Genomic DNA, 24,039 nt, shown 5'->3' with positions numbered 1-24,039 from the left:
TTTGGTGGAATAACCCTGTTTTTTTCTATTCACAGTTTTCATGCATCTTGGCATGTCCTCCTCCACAAGTCTTACACATTGCTTTTGAATAACTTTATGCCACGCATGGTGGGTGCAGAAAAGCAAGCAGTTCAGCTTGGTTTGATGGCTTGTGATCATCATCTTCCTCCTGATTATATTCCAGAGGATTTCAATTTGGTAAAATCAAAGAAACTCATCATTTTTGAGTGGTTTCCTATTTTTTTTCCCAAAACTGTATATGACTTATGAACAGGGACTAGCCCAGACAGATGAACGGTAGTGTGAGAGCCGCTCGGCTGCTGATGCTGCTCAGGTTGGACATGGGAAGCGAACGGCAGGGAGCTGTGGCTGTGGGGAGCAAGCCCAGGCAGCGGCGTCCCTGGCAGTGTCTGGTGGCAAATTAGACATAGAGGGAACATGAAATGGAGCGAGGGAAGCAGCGATGTCAACAGGAGGTCAGCTTGCTGGGCTACGTGTGAGGTGACAAAGAGCTGATGAGAGAGAGAGGGGAGGGGAAAGAGCGAAGGAACAAAAAAGAAACGGGAACGCACGTCTGCTCACCTGCATTCATTCAATGAGATCTGATTAGAACACGGAGTGACAGAGAGAGTCCACTGCACCTCTCTGAGAAATTCACTACACGATTTAGCGCACGATTAGGTACACGATTGGATGCTCAGTGCCCAGAATCATCTCTGGAGCCCACCTTACCCAAGGCTTGGTACATAATCTCTCATCACGTTCTTGTCGTGTTTTACACGCTGCAGCTTTTTTTTATTCAGGAGCTTTTGTCTGGAGGGCTTTCGTAATGCAGACTTGGCTGCGCTGCCTGCATCTATCGCTACATCCAAATAAAGTACATGGAAGCAGCCAAGAATACACACCACCAGGACATGTTCAATCAACAGACCATACAATGTGTGTGTGTGAGATATGTGTGTGTGAGGACAGGTAGAAAGGGAGGTAGGGCGAAAGAGATAAAAAGATACTAAGATAGGGAATAATGTTGTATAAAATCTAAAAGTGCGCGAAAGTGGCAAAGTGACAAAGAGATGTTGCATGGAACATTTGTTCCAAGTAGGCTAATGCAATGTGTGTGTGTGTGTGTGTGTGTAAGGGTGTGTGGTGGGGAAACGAAAACAAACAGCATATGGAATACACATCAGGGCTGATAAAGATCAGTGCCCCGTGATGTAAGGTCTACAACAATCGCCTGTTTTAGCAGAGCAAAGACAAAGCTAATGTGCCCATTAGTAGTGGCCGAGAACAATGAAAGCAATGGACACTGGAAGACAGAGACAGAGAGAGAGACTGTGTGTGTGAGAAAGAAAGAGAGAGAGACTGTGTGTGTGTGTGTGTGTGTGAGAGAGAGAGAGAGAGAGAGAGAGAGAGAGAGAGAGAGAGAGAAAGATAGAGACAAAGAAAAAATAAGCTATAAACATATAATAAAACACTTGGTAACACTTTACAATAAATGGTACACTATTGTATTAACAGCACTTACGACAGACTGTCTCAACTAATTATTAATTGTCGCTAGTTATTTTACGGCATTTAGCTGACTCTCTTATCCAGAGTGACTTACAAGGTTGGTTGGTGGTTGATGGTTTAGAACAGCATATTCACCCAGACCAGGAATTGAACCCTAGTTTTCCACCTGATGTGTTTGCTCACATGGCAGAGGGAGGTGTTATCAATTACGCCACACCAACCACTAGGTAGGTTGGTTGCCGCATTAATAGACATTATTAATCATTATACGATTAACAAACTTTTTTTTTAATTGATGTCTCAATTGTAAAGTGTTTCCAACCACTTTAGGTTGGCTGGTTTTCCAGGTATCTTTCCAGTTATCATCTATAATTACTTATTAATTAGAGGATTAAATAGATGCCAGGCTAACACAGCTAGCATACATCAACTCTGTTGTTGCAGATGTGATATCAGCCATGTTTTTCTTCTCAGTTCAACACTCACAGATATAGTTAGATATAGTTAGTTAGTTAGTATGTTAATTAGATGGGAAATTGTATTTACAGTATCTAGGCATAGTTAAATAATAAGAGTTTAGCACCAGGCACAACTTAAACAAAGCTGTAAAACCAACTGGGCCAGTTCTGCCTTTTTTCTGAGAATGTTAATGCCCCAGAAATATATAAGAGGTCATCTCACTAGTGAAAGCCCTTCCAACCCTGATTTAGGCCAGCAAAGTGGTAAAATTAACAGCCAAGCGGGTGTTCATGCTAGACTAAATTGCTAACCAGTGCCCATGCTAGGGTTCAACAAGGGATGTAAAACAAATCGTAAACTGACCTGCTACAAACCTTCATGTTTATATTTCTGCACTCAATTATCACAAAAAAATATTATATCCAAAATCCCTATCCGGACAGGATTAGTTCCTCAGGGAGTCCTGGGGTAACTTTCTCTTACTCACATCTCGTCACCTCGCGTTTCATAAAATAGTTATTTGTCCTCTGCTAAACACTGTAATAACACTTTGAGTGCACGTTTTCACAGAGATCCACGTAAACACAACAGCGAGCGGAAATGGAGGAGCTACTGAACGCGATGCCATGTGACTGAGAAAGCCTAAAAACTCACTGGTCCTCCTGGTTTTTCTATAGTAGTACGGATGCAGGAGTAAAAGTGTAAAATATTTTTTACAGACGCCCCCCTGAGAAACTAATCCCGTCTGGATAGAGCTAAAGACACTTTAGCCTCAAATCTGATGCGCCAGCATGTTCGTTTTTAAAACATTTTAAAATGTACTTAAAGTAGTAGCTTTCATGTTGTGGGTTAATCTGTGTCAGATCAGGTATGACCCAAAAACTAGTCAATGACATTTACATAATGACCTTTGACCTACTTTTTTAAATAAATGAGATAATTTAAGGGAACTGTAAAAACTAACACTTTCCATTTACATTTTAATGGCGCAAGTGTTTGCAAATGAACTTGCCACAAATAAAAAAGACAGCTAAGCTTCTAAAACACACTTTATTAATTTGCAAATACATGCCATATTTAAACAGTGCCGATTGCAAATGTATTACAAGAACTGGATATTGACTTCATTTCTTAACTTAACTAGCTGGTTTGGGTAATAGATACTTAGGCTGCAATGTGCTGGTGTTTTCTTATAATTAACTGCAGACTACAGACTTCCCTTTTTGAGATTACAAAGTATATTCCCTGTCTGGTACAGAATGATAGAGTTTATGCCAATTAAACAAATCTCTTAACTAAACATGAGATTTGCTCTTTTGTAGAGAGTAAAATGGATGGGTTTTCCTAAAAAAAAAGCTGCCAACATGAATATATGTGGAGAAAACACAATTTCCATTTGAAATCATGTTTTTATATGCTAACCCAATGGGTAATTTTATACTGAAGTTTTGTAATGTTCACAGGTGGTCCTGAATCTGTGACTGAATCATGAAGCACTGCTGCCCCACAACCTTCAAGACCCCCATACTACCCTAGACATGCCTTTCTTCTGCCTTCTTCCATCCTCAAACTTACTCTTGTTCTTTCTGCTTCCTCCAGCCTGTATCCAAAGCCCCTTTCCCTTCCTCTCCTCACTTCTCCTCCTCAGCCGGCCCCACCCACCCCCGTTCTCTCTCTCCCACTGCTCCCGGCCGCCAGGACACAATGTTCTCGAGCTTGTTTGGGGAAACGGTAGAAATAAATAAATTAGAGGGAGTACGATGCCATCATTATGAGCAACTGCAGGTTCGAGCAGGGTGAAAATAAACAAAAAAGCTGGGCGATGTGAAGGCCGCCTAGACCCTCCCCTCTTCGTCATGTACGAATACGAGCCAGGCCTACATAACGCCGCAAACATCGTGTACCCTGTACCCACAATGACGGAGAGAAGAACTCTCGTTTCTCTATTTGACAGAGCCATGCAGCCAAAGTCTGGGTTACATTACGTAGGTTCAATCCCAATTATAGCCATCTTTTGGCCAAATCAGAGATGGCCGACCTTAACCTGCAGATTTTGGGGCAGCACGAATCAATGGTTGGGACAGAAAACATGTGTGAGTGCCAAAAGCTGCTGAAGACAATATCAAACATGTTTTGACTGGAGTCTTGATCTAATCTTTACTGAGATTCCAAAAATGGTTATTGGACTGGATGTACAGTTCTCAAAAAGATACTTTTCATTGGAGTAGATTGCTTAAGACCAAAAAAAAAAAGCTCAAGACCAGCTTTAGTTGGTAGTTGGTTTTGGATGGTCTAAGATTTCTAAAATTGAAAAACTGGATTATTCAGGCAAAAACATGCCCTATTCAAGATAAAATCTCCTTTAAGTCTTATTATTTCTCCTGGACACGATTAAGACACATGTGAGCTATAAACAACTCACATGTCAATGTCACATGGTTTAATGTTTTATGGTCAGACTGCCCTCACCTTAGTCTCAGCTAAATAAGGTTCATATCCACATTTAAAAAAAAAATAGATCCTTAAGTGATACACATAAATGATGACAAATATCATAACAAACAACATTACATCTGACCTGTCATCCACTATCAGTAAGTAATCCAGCTCAAAAAAATTGAAAAAAATCGAATGATACACAGAGTTTATGTATAGGTATTGTTTTCAGAACTGAAATAGATAGATTTGAACATTACTATTCTTATTGAAAATACTGTATTACAATGAATTAACTACAGACTTTCACTTCTCTTTATATGATTATAATGTATATTTTCAGACTGGGAAAGAATAAAGATAAGGCCCGTTTGTGATTTAGTCTCTGGTACAGAATAAGATGGGCAGGCTTGTCCAGAAGAAAGGTGCCAGCATGCCAATCTAAAACAAATATTATGGTTTTTAATATACAAACCAAGCTGAATGAAAAATTCAAGAAATTTAAAAAACAACCCTTTCTTACATATGGCTTAATATTTTATAATCTTTTATAATCAGACTGCCCTCACCTTAGTCTAAGCTAAATAAGATTTACATCCATTGTTAGAAGCATGAATTCCTTGAGGAACGTTTTGTGGTTAACTAATTTGGAACTGTGGGGAACCCCTTAAAGGGCTTTGAGGAACCTTCATGAAAAGGTGGGGAACCCCTTAAAGGTTCATCAAAGTACCTTAAGAGGATTCTTCACAGTTTCAAATCCCCTAAATGTTTACCAAGGCATTTTTAACAGTGTAAAACAAGTGTCTGATCATTTCTTAGAGAGCTCATTTTTACATCGAGACCTCATGCTTTTTTAATTTCGCTGATGTTGTATGGAGAAAGATTTCAGAAACCAGTGAAACAATATTAAGAACTGCTTAATTTATTATCAGTTAAAGATAAGAAACGACCTTTACCTTTTCCTAGACTGACAAGTCAATTGGTTATCCAGGTCTTAACCAGTATAGTGTATGATGTATTTGTTTTTGGCCATACTTGGGGGAAAAAAATAAATTTGATTTAAAACTCAGTAAATGTCAAAACCTCACAAGTTTAAAACAAAAAGCATTGTTAAAATTCAGATTTATTAATTAGGGTATTTAACATTTAGTTAATTAAAGGTAAATGGTATATGAATTAAAAATTTTAACAATATTTTTTTTGTGTTTTGAACTTGTGAGGTGGTAAAATCTGCTGCGAAAAATGTATTTTAAAATAACTATTCAATTTTGTTTGATCCAAAACTCTTGTTAAACTGTTAAACATTGAAATATATTGATTACATCATTCAATAAATTAAGTTAATTAAAAATCAATATAAAGCAAAATTTATTCAAACTGATAAAAAAAAAGATTAAAATACTTATGTCAGCGTTTAAGCTCCTTAATATCCCAGCTTAACACATTGATTTATACTCAGCCGTTAGTTACCAGGTTCAGTAGGGACACTGGCAAACTGCACAGAATTCTGGACGTCTGTATCATTAATTTCGGTACAGGAGAATTATATGCTGTGAGCTTATCTCCATCTAGTGGTGGATTGTTGTAAGTGGCAACATGCTGTTTTATATATCAGTAACACTAACACTGATTTCAGCCTGACAGAACTGTACACACCTCACTGAACCCACACTTTTTATTTAGGGAACCTGGCCCACTTTTTTTAGATAAATATTTCACATCCATACATACTATTCATCACATATTGCACTGACTAAATCTTTTTCATAAGATTCAAATTCTTCTTTAAATCCGTTCATTTACTTTCCAAATGTGAGACTCAATAATTTCAGATCCCTTCTTTGGAGAAAAATAATGGCTGAAAAAATGAGTTTTTTTTTTATTTTTTTACCAAAATTACAGCAAATGCAGATAAATTTTGGCAGATATAAGCTAGCAAGTGGTCAGAAATCTGGACAGTGTATCAATATGTGTATAAGACGAATATGTCAAAGTTATCATCAATGACATTTGCATAATTAGCAGTAATGAGCAATATTTCTAGGAAATGCTGAGCAGTTTTTTCATTTTTCACCCGTCCTGATTACTAAAAAAAACAAGTTTTTATTTTTTTTCCAGAACATGTGGAAAGCCTATTTACTTCACTTACATCAGAAGATGAACCAGAAGCAACTGAAAACAAAATATTCTAAATATTCTGATTTAACACGTCTAAATCTGTCCAAACCTCAGTATAAAATGTCTAATCATTGGTTTATGATTTAAATACTGTATCTTCTGGAAGTATTTTAAGTCACAGTTATCTACACAGATTTCTCTTCTGAAAACTGTTTATTTGAGTGAGTAAAGCGCTTCCATTTATTTACAGTAAGCTTAGATTTCCAGTATTTTCAACAGCGCGGTTAGCAGCAGCGCTAGCCACAGACTTCTTTATAAGGCTGTACTTCAGCAGTGTGGCTTTACTGCTCCGTACAACCTGACTGGTAGAATTCATACATAAGGCACACTGTTTATTTTTAAGAAAATTTAAGGACTTTGTGAAAAAAGGACAGTGTGAAAAACACAGTTGTATTATTTTTGAGCTCTAGATCAGAGTGCAGCTGAGATGTGTACCTTGGTCTGGAAGCAGCAGAAGAGCTGGGTCAGGTAGGGGTGTTTTCTGGCCAGAGCCAAAATGCGTTTCTCAGTCAGAGTGCAGTCTACGTCATCGTCCTGCAGGATCACGTCTTTCTTCAGCACCTTCACTGCGTACACCTCATCTGTGCCTCTCAGCTCAGCCAACATCACCTGCACACACACACAGAGTGGGAGTCATCTGTCAGACTGAACAAATCATGTGTATTCTCTCTCACAGGCTCCTGATTCAGATTCACTTTTCTCATAAGCTTCTGTTTATAAAAAAGCTGACCTGTTTTGAGCTCTCAGCACCCATCCTTCTTTGTTTGGGATTTTTGGGTGATTAGATGTTGTTTGTGAGGGTTATGTGACATGTTTATTTGTTTAGATAAACAGGATTTAATTGTAGTCGTTCCAAAGGTGAAGCCTAGTCCACCCTCTCGATATTGGGATAGAGGGTGGACAAGGGTCTCCAAACGTGAGCTGCCATGTTTTGAGTGAATTACTGCCAATTTAGCAGTTAGCTCAAGCTAAATTTGTCATTTATTCTGTGGTATAGCAAACTTATTTCTTAGTATCCCAATTTTCTCATAAATTGTTCTTCTGAACCTGCTATTTTCATTCAGTTTTAATGATGCAAGTGCAACTACAAATCATTTAGAAAATAATAATATACAAAAGTAAATTAAAGTTCAAATTGTCTACAGTTTGTAATTTTATTTGCAGTTTTTCGAGAGTTACTCTACCCATGTAGTTAAAACACTAATGACGGTTACAATAGAGTTAATACATGAAACCATATGACGTTGAATTAACACAAATATTATTATTAATATTTGAAGAGCGAGACAGTCCAAATAAACACATGCCACGGCATTATCAGAGGGCAAGGCAAAATTGGAGTCATAAATACAAAAATGGGTCATATACAGACTTAAACATTAACATTAGCAAAAAAAAAAAAAACACTGTAAAGGTGGACGCCACCAATCAAATATTCGGCAGGGTGTGTATGTGGTGAAGGGGTTTATATAGTGCATAAAACAGGTGAAATTAATAAGTGTGATCATGTTTATTGTGTTAGGGAGCGAATAAGTGACATATGCATGTGGTGTATTCTGGGCAATGGAGTCTGGATCTAGGAACACACTGGTAAACACAGGTGCAGGAAGAATAGTAGCGCTTCGGCACAGAGTGTGACGTTGTACATTGTAGCAAGTGGGATCTTATGTTATCTAGGACTGTGTTAAATTCAAGTCTTTAAGAGTTTATTTAACACTTTAAATTCACAGTGTACACTGAGGCAGAGTTGTAAAGCAAACTTGTTCAAACACCTGGCTGCAAGTTGCTCTTTCTGACGTACAAACAAAGATAAAAAAAATATACATATCCCAGCATGAATTTAATCAATGAATGACCGAGGCATATAGGTGCCACTGTACAGACTTGTTTCATATCCAGCTGAGTTGTCTGCAATTACGTATTTTGTGGTATAGCAACCTTATTTTTTTAATATCCTAATTGTTTCATAACCTGTTCTTCTGTAACTGCTATTTTCATTTAGTTTTAGTGTTGCGAGTGAAAGTTAACAAATAATTTAGAACATAATCGCATACAAAAGTAAATTGAAGTTCATGGTGAAATATGAAATCACACAATATGCTCGTTGTAGAACATGAAATCATACAAGTGTACTAGGAGGTCAAAATGCGTACATGTTGGCAGGTCTGGAGTACATTAGATCGTACTCAATATTTTCTAACATTCAGAGTACTCTTACTCTTTCATATCCAGCTTAGTTGTCTGCAATTACGTGGTAGGTATGAACCAGCACTGTTTTGTTGAGCAGTAGAATTACAGCATGTTCTATGGAAGGTTGTAAATAATGCTGCTGTAACTGGAAAGATGAAGCTGTTGAGTTACAGCTCAGTGTTGAGTTATAGAGTGGGTCACCTTGCCAAAGCTGCCTTTGCCGAGCACTTTGATGAAGGAGAAGTCCTCTAGGCTCATTCTTTTGGTTTGCAGCGTCTTCACTTCACCGTTCTCTCGAGCCTCCCCTGATTCTTCAGCTCCAGCCTCATTTAGAGACGAAGGTGCTTCTGGTTTTAGCTCTTCTCCACGGTGGTCAAACGATAGCGCCTTCCTGATGTTCTCTGAATCCTTCGCATCTGTGTAGGGAAGAGTCAGAGTCATTTACACAAGTTACACAAATATTAAAGGTCAATAAAGTGACTTTTAAATGATTATCTTACGTTTCTTACAAATGTTTTATTTGAATAAAACACTGAATTGCCCTAATGTGGGACACCGCCTCATTTACACTTCTTAAACTTCCAACAGTGACTAAAGTAGAAGAAGCATCCCAAGTGGTTTAGGCTTTTTTAGAAGACCACACCTGCTAACTTTAAAAAATGAGCAAAGATTAGTAAATATCCCCCTACTCAACGCCCGCAAACCACCCACCCAACCCCAGCAAGACAACAATAATAACAGTAATAAGTGACATTTGGCATTTTTTAAAAAATGTGTTTGTACAAGTCTCATATTGTAATAGCCTGCACTTCTTAAAATATTATAACTGCTTACCTTAATATATTAATATATTATTAAATCTTTTAATAATGGCTATTTAATTGTAAAGAAAGACTCAGTGTTAGATTGGTAAAATTACATTATATTTATATAAGTGGTGTCAATCCCTTAAACATTAATTGTATTAATCATCACAATTTTCTGTGATTACGCCTAATCGTGAAATTCATTATTCGTTTTTTTATACGCTGGTAATTGCTGTATTTTTGTGAGGGAGGCAGTAATAATAGTGTAGTGTGGTTTAGGCCTGGCAGACTGGAGTCTGTGTTGTATACTGTATTATAATATCTCAGGGTAGATTTGATACTGGGATTTAATTGCTGTTGGAATATAACTGGTGGAACTGGTGGAATATAGTCCACCCTCTTGGTATTGGGTTAGAGGATGGAAAAGGGTCTCCAATAGTGAGCTGACATGTTTTGAGTGAATCACTGTTCATTTAGCGGATAGCATAGAATAAATTTGTCATTTATTTTGGGATATAACAAATAATTTAGAAACCAATCATATACAAAAGTAAACTGAAGTTCACATTTCCTAGAGTTATTAAATTTAAATATTAAAACTTGACTCTTTTGCTTTTGCTTTATTATAATATGTCTGGGTAGATTTTAAGCTTTTAAAATGAGTTTAACTGATAACTTTAATATTGGAAATAAATGCTAGTCTAGCCTCATATTCCACCTTGCCTTGTGTGTGAAAGAGAGAAAGAAAGAGAGAGAGGGAGAGAGAAAGAGAGAGAAAGAGAGTGGGAGAGAGCACCTTAGAGGCTACAGCACAACTGTGCCAACAATTTGGTGGAAAATGAAGCAGTGGAAAGTAAAAAAGCTTGATGGATTGGGGTGTTTGCAATGAAGGGGCCAAAATGCGTACATGTTGGTAGGTCTGGAGTACACTAGATTGTACTCAATAATTTATAAAATTTAGAGTAGTCTTATTCTAACTATTACATTGATAAATACTGTGTACAGTTGAACAGATGAAGAGTGCGTGTATACCCTGGTCACATGGTGAAGTGGGGGCAGACTTGGAGCGATCCTCCTCTGTTTGTGGAGATATGGGCAGAGGCTGAGGGTCTGGACCTTGACTAATCTGTGGAGAAAACAGTATCATCATCATCATCATCACCAGATTAAATACTTAAACAAAACTGGGTATGATTCCACTATTCCAATCCCTTTAGCCACAACACAGAACCCAAGAACCAATGCAAGCAATTCAGCCAAATTATCACTTTTTAGTCTGAATTATCAGGAGAGTACTGTAATGCTTGTGAGCAACAGCGTTTGTGGAGCAAAGGATGAGAAATACTTTAAACTGATATCTTAAACTGACATTTTAAGGCCATGGTGTTATGTTTATTGTTATGTGTATAATACCAAAACATATATACAGCTCTGGGAAAAAATAAGAGACCAATTAAAAAATGCTGCGTTTCTTTCTTTACCAAGAAAACCTCTGGAATATAATCAGGAGGAAGATGGATGATCACAAGCCATCAAACCAAGCTGAACTGCTTGAATAATTGCACCAGGAGTGGAATACATTATTCAAAAGCAGTGTGTAAGACTGGTGGAGGAGAACATGCCAAGATGCATAAAAACTGTGATTAAAAATCAGGGTTATTCCACCAAATACTGATTTCTAAACTCTTAAAACTACAAATGTGAATTTTCTGCAAATAAATGCTTTAATTGACAATATTTTTATTTGGAATTTAGGAGAAATGTTGTCTGTACTGTTTAGAATAAAACAACACTGTTCATTTTACTCAGACATAAACCTATAAATAGCAAAATCAGAGAAACTGATTCAGAAACTGAAGTGGTCTCTTATTTTTTTCCAGAGCTGGAGTTTAAATGTGTGTTTGAAGTTTAGAGGCATTTAAGCAAGTAAGCAATTTCGCTGCCCCATCCCTCTGATCCGTCACTTGCCTTTTTCCTCCTCTGCACACTGCTGGAGATTTTGTCGGGCGTCACCCCCAAGTCCGACAGCACTTTGGCAATACCCCGAGCATCTACTCCACAGTTAGGAGCCACGTTACTTTCACAGCGTCTGTGTACATTCATCTTACAAACTGGAGAGAGAGAGAGAGAGAGAGAGAGAGAGAGAGAGAGAGAGAGAGAGAGAAAGAGAGAGAAAGAAAGAGAAAGATGCCCAAAACTATTAGGGTATATTTTAATGAATTAAAAATTTCATTAATGTCTGTATAAAATGTCTGTGGATTTGCAAGACCCTAGCAATACAATATGTATGACAAGACAGGGGTTATGATTCAATATATTGCAATATATTGTGTTACTATAAACAAGGCTATATATTGCCATTGTATTTAAACAGAATTTTAGGAAAGCTGTCAAGGTATGAATAAAACAATACTATATGCATAAAAGAATAAAAAGATTTACTTCTAATTCAATTAGAAAAGTGGGATCTTAAGACACTGATGTCTAGCTGTTGGGGTTTTAACACAATACTAAATCAAATGTACCATGTACAGTATTGCTAAACATAATATCACAATACATTGATATATTGATACAGCTCTGAAAATAAATAAGAGACCACTTTAAAATGACGAGTTTCTTTGATTTGACCAAATTGAAAACCTCTGGAATATAATCAAGAGGAAGATGGATGATCACAAGCCATCAAACCAAACTGATCTGCTTGAATTTTTGCACCAGGAGTGGCATAAAGTTATCCAAAAGCAGGGTGTAAGACTGGTGGAGGAGAACATGCCAAGATGCATGAAACTGTGATTAAAAACCAGGGTTATTCCACCAAATATTGATCTCTGAACTCTTAAAGCGTTATGAATATAAACTTGTTTTCTTTGCATTATTTGAAGTCTGAAAGCTCTGCATCTTTTTGTGTTATTTCAGACATTTCTCATTTTCTGCAAATAAATGCTCTAAATTACTTATTTGGGAGAAATGTTGTCCATAGAATAAAACAACAATGTTGTTATAAATAGCAAACTCAGAGAAACTGATTCAGAAACTGAAGTGGTCTTTTTAACTTTTTCCAGAGCTGTATTTACTCACAACACCTATACAAGGTTTCTACCACCATATTGTCTTACTCACCTTTACACTGAAGTCCTTGCCGCATCAGCCCCCACAGTAACGAGCCGCAGTGGTCACAGAAGGTAGGGACTTTGTAGTTGTGAATACTGAACTTGTGAGGCATGTTCACACTGAAGCGCTGAGAGCCCACCTGCAGGGGGTGACCATAAGGTTAATTACACTTTGAAAAGTACAACAAACAATGAATTTATGCCCATTTTACATTTTAAATTACATTTTGAAAGAGTTCAGCCAAAAAAGTATAAATAATACTACTTTAACAAGTAGTATTAAAAAAATATATCTAGTGGTATCTATACAGTGGTTATCATTCACAGTATCAGGTTTCCCAAGAATTAAGTTTCTTTTTCTGTACAGCTGGAAAAACCCAGACAATATCAGTTCCTCACCGCCTCCGCCGTGTCCTCCTGCTTCTTCAGACCCGCACATTTAGTTATGATGAGCTCATGGCAGCGTTTATGGACCACACACGTACAAACTGACAATGAAAAACAAAGATCTTAGATCTGTTCTTAGGGGTAAAGTAAAATTTACTCTCATTAAGTTACTTTTTTTCTGTAAGGGTAATGGTACATTTTAAAGCTTAATATTATAAATAGATATAACATGTTTCTAATTTTCTCTAGTTACATAACAAAGTCACAATTAGGGGTGGGCGATATGGCTCTTAAATAATATCACGATATTTCATGGTATTTTCACGATACCGATACTTTTGGCGATATTACGAAACATTGCGTTAGAAAAATTATTTAGAATTTTATTATTGCATGCAATATGATATGGCTGAGATATTAAAAAAAAAGAATTTTAGCAGATTTGTAACAGAAGTCAATGATCCAGAATGTCATGATACTAGTAATGCACTCCATATATCTCCAAACATCCAGGATTAAAGTAAAATAAATGATACTGGACAGATATAATCTGTTTCTAGCAGATATATAATGGGTAATTAGAACAGTGTGAATTTTTCATTTGCTAAAAACGGCAAAAAAGTAGAACTCTGATGTGATAATTAGGTAATTAGGGGTGGGTTATATTGGCGTGATATTTCAGGGTATAATATCGTTCATGATATTCAAAATTTTTGGCGATATTATCACGTACGATACAATATGGCACACCCCTAGTCACAATGATTATTTACAGCCAGCAGCATATGTTTATGCTTATGCAATTTGCATATTAGTTAGTACCACAAAGTACTACTAGTACATAGTACTTACAAATATCTTTTTTTTAATAATTTAATAATAACTAGTGATGCCCCAACACCAGGAGGGTAAAGACTAGCATGCGCCTCCTCCGACACATGCAAAGTCAGCCATCGCCTCTTTTTGAACTGCTGCTGATGCAGCATTGCTAAGTAGCATCACAGCGCACTCGGAGGAAAGGACAGCTACTCGTTTCCGATACATCAGCTCACAGACATCGCCCTCTGGAGTGATGTGGGGAGAGAGCATCATCTACCAAACCAGAGAGAGCAAGGCCAATTGTGCTCTCTCAAGACTCCGTCAGCCGATGGCAAGCTGCATGACCGGGATTCGAACCAGCAATCTCCCTGATCATAGTGGCAGCGCTTATCCTGCTGGACCACTCAGAGCCCAGTACCTATTAAATATTAACATTCTAGCATACATTGAAAGCGTTTCTCACACTCATTTTGGAACTTTTCTTTTTGTCCTGTAATAATCTCAAAATTAAAAGGCCAGGTGGCATTGCTGATTAATGTAAATAAAAATATTGGCTTGTTAATCTATGATAAAAAAATTGCACAAATAAAAGGAGCATATAGGATGAAATGAGCTTTACCTTGACACTGGTAGCCTTGCTTTCCTAGAACACCCCTGTGTGAAAAAGACAAATTTTGAGTCAGTAATTATTGATGGACACATACAGTACCAGTCAATAGTTTAAACTCACCTTATCATTCAAAGTTTTTTTTTATTTTGCAATTTTTTCCCATATTATAAATAAATACTAAAGCCTTACAGACTATGAAGGAACAGCATTTAGGTGGCTCTTATAGAGGATGCTGTTAACTTCTGGTTTCTGAGGCTGGTAACTCTGATGAACTTATCCTGTGCAACAGAGGTAACTCTTGGTCTTCCTTTTCTGGGGTGGTCCTGATGAGCCAGTTTCACCATAACGTTTTTGATGGACTTTGCGACTGCACTTAAATATACTTTCTTGAAAGTTCTTGAAATTCTTCGAATTGACCTACATTCATTTCTCAAAGTATTTTTTTTTTCTTTACTTAGTGGAGTATTTCTTGAAAGCCATTTCAGGTGACTTCCTTGTAAATCTGAAAAGTCAAGATGGGCAAAGCTGAAGAATCTAAAATATAAAAGATATTCTGGTTTGATTAGCACTTCTTTGTTTACTAAATTATTCCATATGTTTTATAGTAGTTTTATAGTTTTATAGTTTGGATGACTTTAAACTAAACATTAAAGTATACTTCTACTGATTTATTCTAAATATGAGGTCCACATTCAATGCAGGAGGCCCCACACACATATCCCACAGGTCAGTTAAGTGCTCTTTTGCATCTAAGGGACATGGCAAAAGTCATGGGACAAGATATGGCATGTCAGTTCAAATAAAGTTCCAGAAAAATATAATGCCTTTTAAAATGACACTAAAAGTTATCTCAAAATGTACTGTAAACTTTAACCAGACATTATTGCAGACATGTTTAATTCTAGTTTGAATTGCCCTAATAAATGGCATTCATTGCAATTTACTGCAATTTATTGTCAGGTTCTGGATACCATGTGTGACCTATAAAAATATATAAATAACTGGTTAAATGTTCTGTGACTGGAATGCTGTTGTTTTATGGTTAAAAAAAGTTTGTACATTGCATGCATTTACATGCTTTAAATTTAATAAATGAATGCACAATAACATAAAGTGTGTTTTATGAACAGAATTCATACGAAAACTGCCGCACATACAGAAGGCAATTAAGATGGTGTCACACATTTTATTCATTTGCACACACCACTCGCCACAGTGAAGAACTGTTGGCCCACCACATGTAAAAGGCGGTGCACATGGTAGTAGTGTTCATATACTGAGTATAAAGCAGAGCTCAGATACACTGTGAGAAGAATAAGACGAAGCTCCTGTACAGTGAACATGCCTGATGCCCTCAATATTCTCAGACTGTACACGCTCGCTCCACCCCCTGGCCTGAGGGCTTTGCCCGCTGTCACTATGGGAACACAGCCCACTAAAGGTAATCCAGCCGTGAAGATTCTGGCTTGGGGAGACAATGCTGACGGAGGCCTCAGCCGCTGTGTACACAGATGCTAGTGTACATACAGACACACAGCAAACACACGGCCACTGTCCTGTACACACAGATTCAGAGTCTAAAAAAATCTCTACGCAAGTTCAGCTTAATGTGAACTCATCTGCACTTGGGGATATTAGCAGGTGGGGATATTTAGAATAAAACTTTAAGACCTCAGGTATGAAAACATTATCACAATGAACACAAGTTGAAGGCCAATGGGAACACTGATTATGTGACTGCTACTGTAAAAAGTAAAGAGTATAACATAACAGAATAATGAATGATGTTTATTTAATATAAAAATCAGATGCTTTTATAATGTTAAAGAGGCTGTAAGGGGCATTTCAACATGCTTCTCATTGCCAGACAGGTTTAGATGCAACAGGTTTGGTAGTTATCATGTGTTTTTTCATAAAAAAAACTGCATTGTAGATTAATACTAAGTCATTCTAAAAATATATACATGAAAAAGTGTGTTCAAACATTTACTGGTACTGTATGTTTCACTATTTAGATAATTATAATTAAATAATTTAATTATTATGGTACAGAATTTACATCAGTATTTTAAGCTGCACTATCTATAAACGTCTATTTTCTGGTCTATTTTTACACATAAGGTCTTGTTGCCATGTTTTCCTTCTAATTCAGCAGGTTTAGTCGCTGAGTGGCGAGACCTGTAAAGCTAAATTAAGTTAAGTAAACAAATCTGTAATTCTTAAAAAAACTTTTTCTTTTAAAGTCAAATGAGCACTGGATGTTAATCTGCACAGATTTCTCTCCTAGAAACTGTTTATTTGGGTGATTAAAGCACTTTTTACTGTTTATTTACATTAGGGCTGGGTGCAGCAGCATTACCATTATCAGCTAACCGCTAGGGCTAGCCGCGGTTAGTGGCTAATGCCGGCCAACAACGCTACACTGAGGTACACTGAGTGTTCTAGTAAGCCAGGGTGATATTAGCTAGCGGTTTGTCTTGGTTAGTTGTAATGCTAATACTCCTCCAGCAGTGCTAGTAGGGGTTAGCGGCAGGCTACAGGCCGATAATACTCACCTGTGAACGGTGAAAGAGCGTCTAATGCTAATGCTACTGGAGAACTAAACTGAAACTCTTGTATAATGCTGGACTTCAGAAGAGTGACTTTACTGCTACTTACAACTTGACTGTTAAAATTCATACATTCTTGGGATTTTAAGATTTTTAGAACGCCTTACATTATATTTAAGTGTGACTTTTTCCCAATATGTTGAACTCTAAAATTTGGAGGAAAATATTGTATATTAAATTTGTTTTAGATCTGTTGAGTTTGTTGATTTGTTTGTGCGGAAAATACATTATATTTAAGTGTAACACCTCACCACTTACACAGGTGTGGTCATTCTGCCTAGATCACCTGCCAGGGCTATCCCATGACTTCTGGCACAGCAGTGTTTAACTCACCAGATGAACTCGCGGCAGTGTGAGCAGTAGGTGGGCTGTCTCAGGTAGGTGGCCATGAACTTGTGTCCGTTGACCTGATGCACTCTCCTCCGCACCGCGCCCTGCCTCTTCCTGGGCCGCATGCGCTCCCGGAACACGCGCTCCTCATTCTCACAGCCACCTGCTGACATAAACACACACACACACACGCATACATCCAGCATGAGAAACTGCAGACTCCACACTGTACACACTCACAAACTCCTGATAATAACTTCTACAGCAGTCTATGGATACGGACCATAGTCAGGCTTGATTTAGGAGAACAGTAAAAGTTGACAGTAATCTCTGAGTACACACACCCAGTGAGGTCCTGGCAGACGACGTGTTTTCTCAGCTGACTATAGGCTTATGAGTAAGAATAAAACAGCAGGCTGCGGTTTACTCTGAGAGCTGAGGACACTTGGGTTTAGATCGTCTGTCAAAACATCATAGTTAGCAAACATAAGGCAGCTTCACTCTATACTCTGGAACAGGTCCTGAGGATATTTCCTGTGTTGGTTTCAATATAACGGGCCTAACAATGGGTCCCAACAGTATTGTTATTGAACCTTCATGCAAAAACTGTGTTAAGTACAGTTAGGCCTGTCACTATAACAATTTTCTTTTTTGTGTACAATCTATTTATTGTCATTTTAAGTCTATTTTAAATGCCACTTACAAAATAATAACATTTCTTTATCCAAATTTAGCCTTTCTATCAAATTGGTAAAGGTTAATCTTTGTCTTATCAGTCCATAATCAGTCCACAGTCTTGTTTTTGTACCTCTTAGCAAATTCCAGCCTGATCTTCCTACTCATCTTGCTAATAATGGTTTTCATCTTCTGTTGAAACCTCTGTACTTTTGTCATGAAGTCTTCTGTGAACAGTAGATTGACAGACCTTCACTCCAGGATGTTGCTGATGCCGCTTTCCATTTTATTATTTATCTTTAGAGCATGCACAATGTTTCTGTCATCAACTGTTGTGGTTTTCCTTGATCTAGCTGTTCAACAACTCTTACTTAATACACCAGCGACGACTTTCTTCTTCATGAAATTCCAAACGGTTGTACAGGCTATGGCCAATATTTGTTTAATATTTGTCAGCTTTACAGCTGCATGTTTTTCATTTTTCATTTTTCAAACAGCTCTCTGGTCTTGTTGGTTACTCCTCTATCAGATAAAACCCAAATCTGAAACTGAGTGAAGACATTCAGCACTCTTTATTGTTTGAAAAATCAATGTGTCAGGACACACCTGGGCACCAAAACCCACCTGACGGTCTCATGTTCCAATAAAGTCAATAATGTATTTATCCTGACAGGCCTATTAACAATACATTATGCAGGATTTACTCTAAATGAATACATTGTTACACATACACTGCATATAATACATAATGGTAACCTTCAATATAAAGAACTTTAGGTACATTTTATACATTTTTCTTTAACGTGGGGAGTGCTTTTTTAATATAATATTTTCTTAAAGTTTTGAAAATAATTGTTTTAAATAAATTAGACATTTCAATTATTCACTGAGATATTTTCATTAAAATATCATGCTATTTAAACATTTTAAAAAACTTTAAGAAAGTAACCGTTGACATCAGTGACATGACAATCATCACACTGTTTACTTTTCAGGACTAAAGACAATTAATTAATAAATGTTCAACAATTAATTACATTAATTTCACTTACTATTTCTCATATTGTCTCATATTGAGTTAAAGCTTAAGCTGTCCACCCCTTTGTGATAAAATATAGGCCTGTCACGATAATAACATTATCGGTTTGCAATACTAAAAAAAAAAAAAAAGGACATTGCAATATTTAGATTTTCTACAGGTGTTAGAATATCATAGAAATTGTACTTTATTTCAGTAATTCAGTAAAAAAAAACCTGCTGACAACTTTTTATAAATATGCAGATTTCATTTTCCAGAAGGACTTGGCACACTGCCCACACTGCCAAAAGTACCAGTTGGTCTTATATAATACTCAAATTTTCTGAGACACTGATTTTTGGGTTTTTATTGACTGTAAGCCATAATCATCAACAATTAAATAAATTGTCAAATAGATCACTCTGTGTGTAATACATCTATATAATATATGAGTTTTACATTTTAACTAAATTACTAAAATAAATTAACTTTTCAATTATATTCTAATTTTTTGAGATGCACTGTTTGCTAAATTTCCTGTCTGTGAACCTATTTTATACCAGATATACCAGATTCCATCAGATTCCATGTTGGATCAGATACCATCAATGATCCAACATGTCATCATATTAATAATGAACCTGTGGATTAAAGATTAAAGTCAAATAAATTACTATGGCTAGATACGCCAATCAAGCATAACATTATAACCATCTCCTTGTTTCAACACCCTTTATTACTTTAAAGTGGTATAATTACAGACTGTAGTCCATCTGTTTCTCTGCATACTTTTCTATCCTCTTTTCACCCTGTTCTTTAATGCTCAGGATCCCACAGAAGAGACCACCATGGTGGACCTGCACAGCAGCAGTGCTGGAGTTTTGGTCTCACCATGTATATCAACATACCAGATATATCTTGTGTATAAGAATGTCATGAAAAAAAAAAACACGTTCTTGGAATTTTCCATTGGTATCAGGCATGTTGTTGCTTGATGTGTGGGCTCTAGTCTTATGTGATAAAGTCTTACTGCACATCCTGCGATGTGACTTTAATTAAGGTTTTATATCTCTCTATTGTAAAGTTTTTGAAGCTGTTTTGAAGATACATGTTTTATTTTATTGGACAGTGACAGTATGTACATTACAATGACATACATAAATAATCAATTGTTCAGTCCTGTAATACAATATATCATAATTATGTTGCATTTTGATGTGTACTGTATTGTCAGGTTCTTGCAATACACAGCTAGACCCACTACCTAAGCCACAAGAGATGCACTATTACAGAGTGCAACTCCTACTGTCACCAGCAGGTGGTGCTACACAAGCACTCAAACTAAAAGCCTGTTGCAGTTGTAGACTGTCAGGCCAAGAGTCTGCATAAGTAAACACACACACACACACACAGCAGCGGCAGCACACAATCTTAATGCCTCAAGTAAAGGTTCACAAACTACATGATATAAAATAACTAAAATAACCAAAAGGACAACCAATGTACATGCTGCTGTCAGCTATATATAGACAGATAGACACAACCTGCCTATAAAGCAGAATTAATGTCATTTAGCTCGAAGGATGGAAGGTGAAATAAGGCCATTTTGACGAGATGAGAGCTTGATTTCTTTGACATTGCTGGAAGCTTTTCTGCGGTCTAGACCAGTGAAAGCTTTGACTGTAGCTTTAAAAAAAAAAAAAACATCATGGAAGGAAACAATAGACAAAGAGAGTCAAACAAACTCATTTTGTGCCATTTAAGATGCACATTCTGTTGCCTTAGTTTTACTACTTCAGAGCAATGTTGGACGATTGAAAAACCTAAAGGTCTACCAATACACAAAATGCAAAAAGTAATACAATGCAGTGATGCCTCAGTTTTTTCAGATTGTGAGGAATGTGTCATGTATCCGTGGGCCCTATTGTACACCCTGTGTAAAGAACGGCATGATGCTCGTTGCTATCTTACACCCCCTTGACATACTACTGTCACACCTTGCGCCCCTGGCATTAAAATTGTGCTGGAGTTAAGAAACAAATCTACGCAGATGGGCGTGGTGGTTTGGAAGGGAGTTGCGTTTAGGTAAATCTCTGGTGTGTTTCTATTTTGGCGGTGGGAAACACAGGTGCGTCACTCACTGATTAAAACCCTGTCAACAGTCAACAGTCAGCTGCCCAATCCTATCTTAGCCATGCTAAGCAGTACCGTACGCACTATGTGCCCTCGGCAGGCGAACACCCCCAATCGTTACACAAACACGGACATGTGCTGCAAAGTGTAAACCCAACTTTTTATCTTTTATAATAGTAAACAGAATAAAGTATAAAATAACATGATTATTTGATTGGTTTATTCTATGTTACATGTCATGTCAAGATTCAGTAAAATGATGTTGTTTTCTCATCACCCCTAAATCCCCCCTCTGCCTTGGCTACAAGTACTGTTCCAGATGCAACATATTTGCATATAACATACATACTTATTAAGTGTTGATACATAGTGAAACCATTTTTCCTTTTAAAAAAAGTGAACTTCTAGCTGATTCGAATCCCAGTCATGCAGCTTGCCATCAGCTGCCAGAGCACAATTGGTCTTGCTCTCTCTGGGTGGATAGATGGCACTCTTTCTGCAGGTAACTTGTATAGTATGAGTTTTGAATGTGTGTGTGTGTGTGTGTGTGTATGTGTGTTTGTGTTCAGAGAGGAAATGCAGAGGTAGTGATCAATAAATTGATGGAGCACAGCTGTGACAAAAGCAACACACGGGACAGATGTCACACACTCACCCCACAACTAAACAAGGTCACAGCAGAGACATCACATGCACATTTAATGCAGACACATCACACACATCACACACACTCACACACACACACACACACATACACACACAGGCAGAATCTCTCTTACTGCCTCACTCTCTGTGGAAAATGTAGAACAGTGATCACTCCTGAGTATTCCCTCATGTGACTGTATCCGTCTGCCTCTGTCGCCCCATCGAGAGAGAGAGAGAGAGAGAGAGAGAGAGAGAGAGAGAAAGAGAGAGAGAGAGAGCACGAGAGAGAAAGCGACCCATGTCTACTTAGCAGGCAGGACTGTTATCATATATCATATACAGTTATTAATAAAGTCATTGTATATAGTTTGTGAAAGGTCCTGCAGGTGTGCCAGAGCCATGCAGCAGCAGAGGATGACACAAGGGTCTTGGTATGAAAATAAAAATCCTACATTTGTTTTAAATTCACGTTATGTAACATGTTCTACATCTTAAAACCTGCCCAGAAATGCATGTGTAAAGCATGTCCTTCTTGAAAGTTGACTCAAAGCACAAATTTATCTTTCAGATTGTTTTCTTAAATAATGCTGCTTTAAAAAAAAAAGAACAATTACTTATGTTATAACTTAGCCAGCTGTCTATTTTCTCTCATTATATGAAAATAAGTCTTCTGCAGCGCTGCAACAACAACCTGGATGAGGTATGACCAGGATTACCCCTCATCAGTTCTGTTAATGAATCTGTAAACCCCAGTTCAGCTGAGCTGGACTTTTTATAATGAAATGCTCCTCATGCACTTTTTGTAATGAAATTAGAATCAGATCGTTTTTCAGAAGTGCAATTTATATTAAAATTGTATTGGACTTTTTAATAAAAGTAAACGCTGTCTGAAGACAAACTAAACCCAATCATACATTTTATACCGCAGGCCTGGAAAATGAGTGATATGTAAGGATTAGCCTATTTTCTAATTCAACTATTTTCTAATCACTAACATTATTATCTTGTCCTAGCCAGATCTCTTTGTCCATTCTGATCTAATGAATGTGTTATGAAAAGTCTGATCTCTTTATAATTGCAAAAAGTTATACAGAGACCTTAACGCTTGTGATTAATCTAAAAAATGTAATGTATTAAATAATTATAAAGATCAATAACATCCCCAAGTTCGGCTGCAGGCTCATTTTTATAGATCCTGGAGATGTATTAGCATTTTTTTATGTTTTTCAGTAAGTACACATGCTAAGTTCAGATATGAAATATCTTTCTTTCATGCTTACACAAACACACACACACAGCTCACACACAGCTGCATGGCACATTTTAAAGGTGGAATATGGAGCTAGTGTTTATTTGCTCCGCTAATTATTTTTAAGAGCTTTCAATTATTTTTGTACCCCTCCCAAAGATACACATGATTTTAATCATGATTAATTACTGAATATCGTTATGATTAATATCATTTATTTTTTAATCAAATAAACACCACTAATAGGAACATGGTTTCATTCTACCAATCGTGTACAAATTATTTTCTTTACAATTTAATACGCATTATTAAAAGCTTAGTCTTAAGAAGAAGAAGAATAGATGCAATTAATTGCAATCGATTCTGTTGTGATTAATCTGACTAATTTTATTAACCGATTAAAAAACACTAGTTTATAATACTCATAAATAACAGATGGGCATTTAAAATTCTGCAAGTGATCACGAGATTTAGTTTTAAGTTTAAAAACTACAAAGTGCTTTATTAACAAATACATTTCTTTATTTTTATAAAGACAATAATTTACAATAGTGTCATATTCAGGCAGGACTCAGAGAAGTGCAGACGTAAAATCACAGCTTTAATAACAAAAGGAGTAATACAGAGAGTAGTCAAAATAAACACGGTCAATACCAACAAACAGGAGCCAACAGGAGAAATCATACCAAAAATCTGAGTCGTAACGCTGGACGAACCGAAACAATACTCAGCACTGTAGCTGAGTTCTGGTCAGTCTTTTATACAGGTTCCCCAGGTTCTAGTACTCAGGTGAATTACTTCCTGAAGGTGTCACATGATTGTAAGATTCACTGAATGGTGTGTTCTGGGTAGTGTAGTCCTGTGACTGAA

The 24,039-nt window shown here is 36.9% G+C and overlaps 1 protein-coding gene across 2 annotated transcripts in view; it reads right to left on the bottom strand.

Annotated features, from left to right (window-relative positions):
- The window catches only part of prkceb (protein kinase C, epsilon b), a 170,082-nt gene that overhangs the window by 56,486 nt on the left and 89,557 nt on the right, over positions 1-24,039 (bottom strand). The window contains exons 3-10 of one of the 2 annotated variants that reach the window (XM_049481235.1): positions 17,453-17,615; positions 14,520-14,554; positions 13,094-13,182; positions 12,705-12,834; positions 11,550-11,692; positions 10,614-10,707; positions 8,977-9,191; positions 7,021-7,194 (exon numbers count right to left, since the gene is read on the bottom strand). In XM_049481235.1, the coding sequence (XP_049337192.1) occupies positions 7,021-7,194; positions 8,977-9,191; positions 10,614-10,707; positions 11,550-11,692; positions 12,705-12,834; positions 13,094-13,182; positions 14,520-14,554; positions 17,453-17,615 (1,043 nt within the window). The remainder of the gene's footprint in view (positions 1-7,020; positions 7,195-8,976; positions 9,192-10,613; positions 10,708-11,549; positions 11,693-12,704; positions 12,835-13,093; positions 13,183-14,519; positions 14,555-17,452; positions 17,616-24,039) is intronic. The other variant, XM_049481236.1, reaches the window with a different exon arrangement.

Source organism: Astyanax mexicanus, chromosome 7 (assembly GCF_023375975.1).
Source record: "Astyanax mexicanus isolate ESR-SI-001 chromosome 7, AstMex3_surface, whole genome shotgun sequence".
In the NCBI taxonomy this organism is placed as follows: domain Eukaryota; kingdom Metazoa; phylum Chordata; class Actinopteri; order Characiformes; family Acestrorhamphidae; genus Astyanax; species Astyanax mexicanus.
This window is presented reverse-complemented; position numbering and strand designations above follow the sequence as displayed.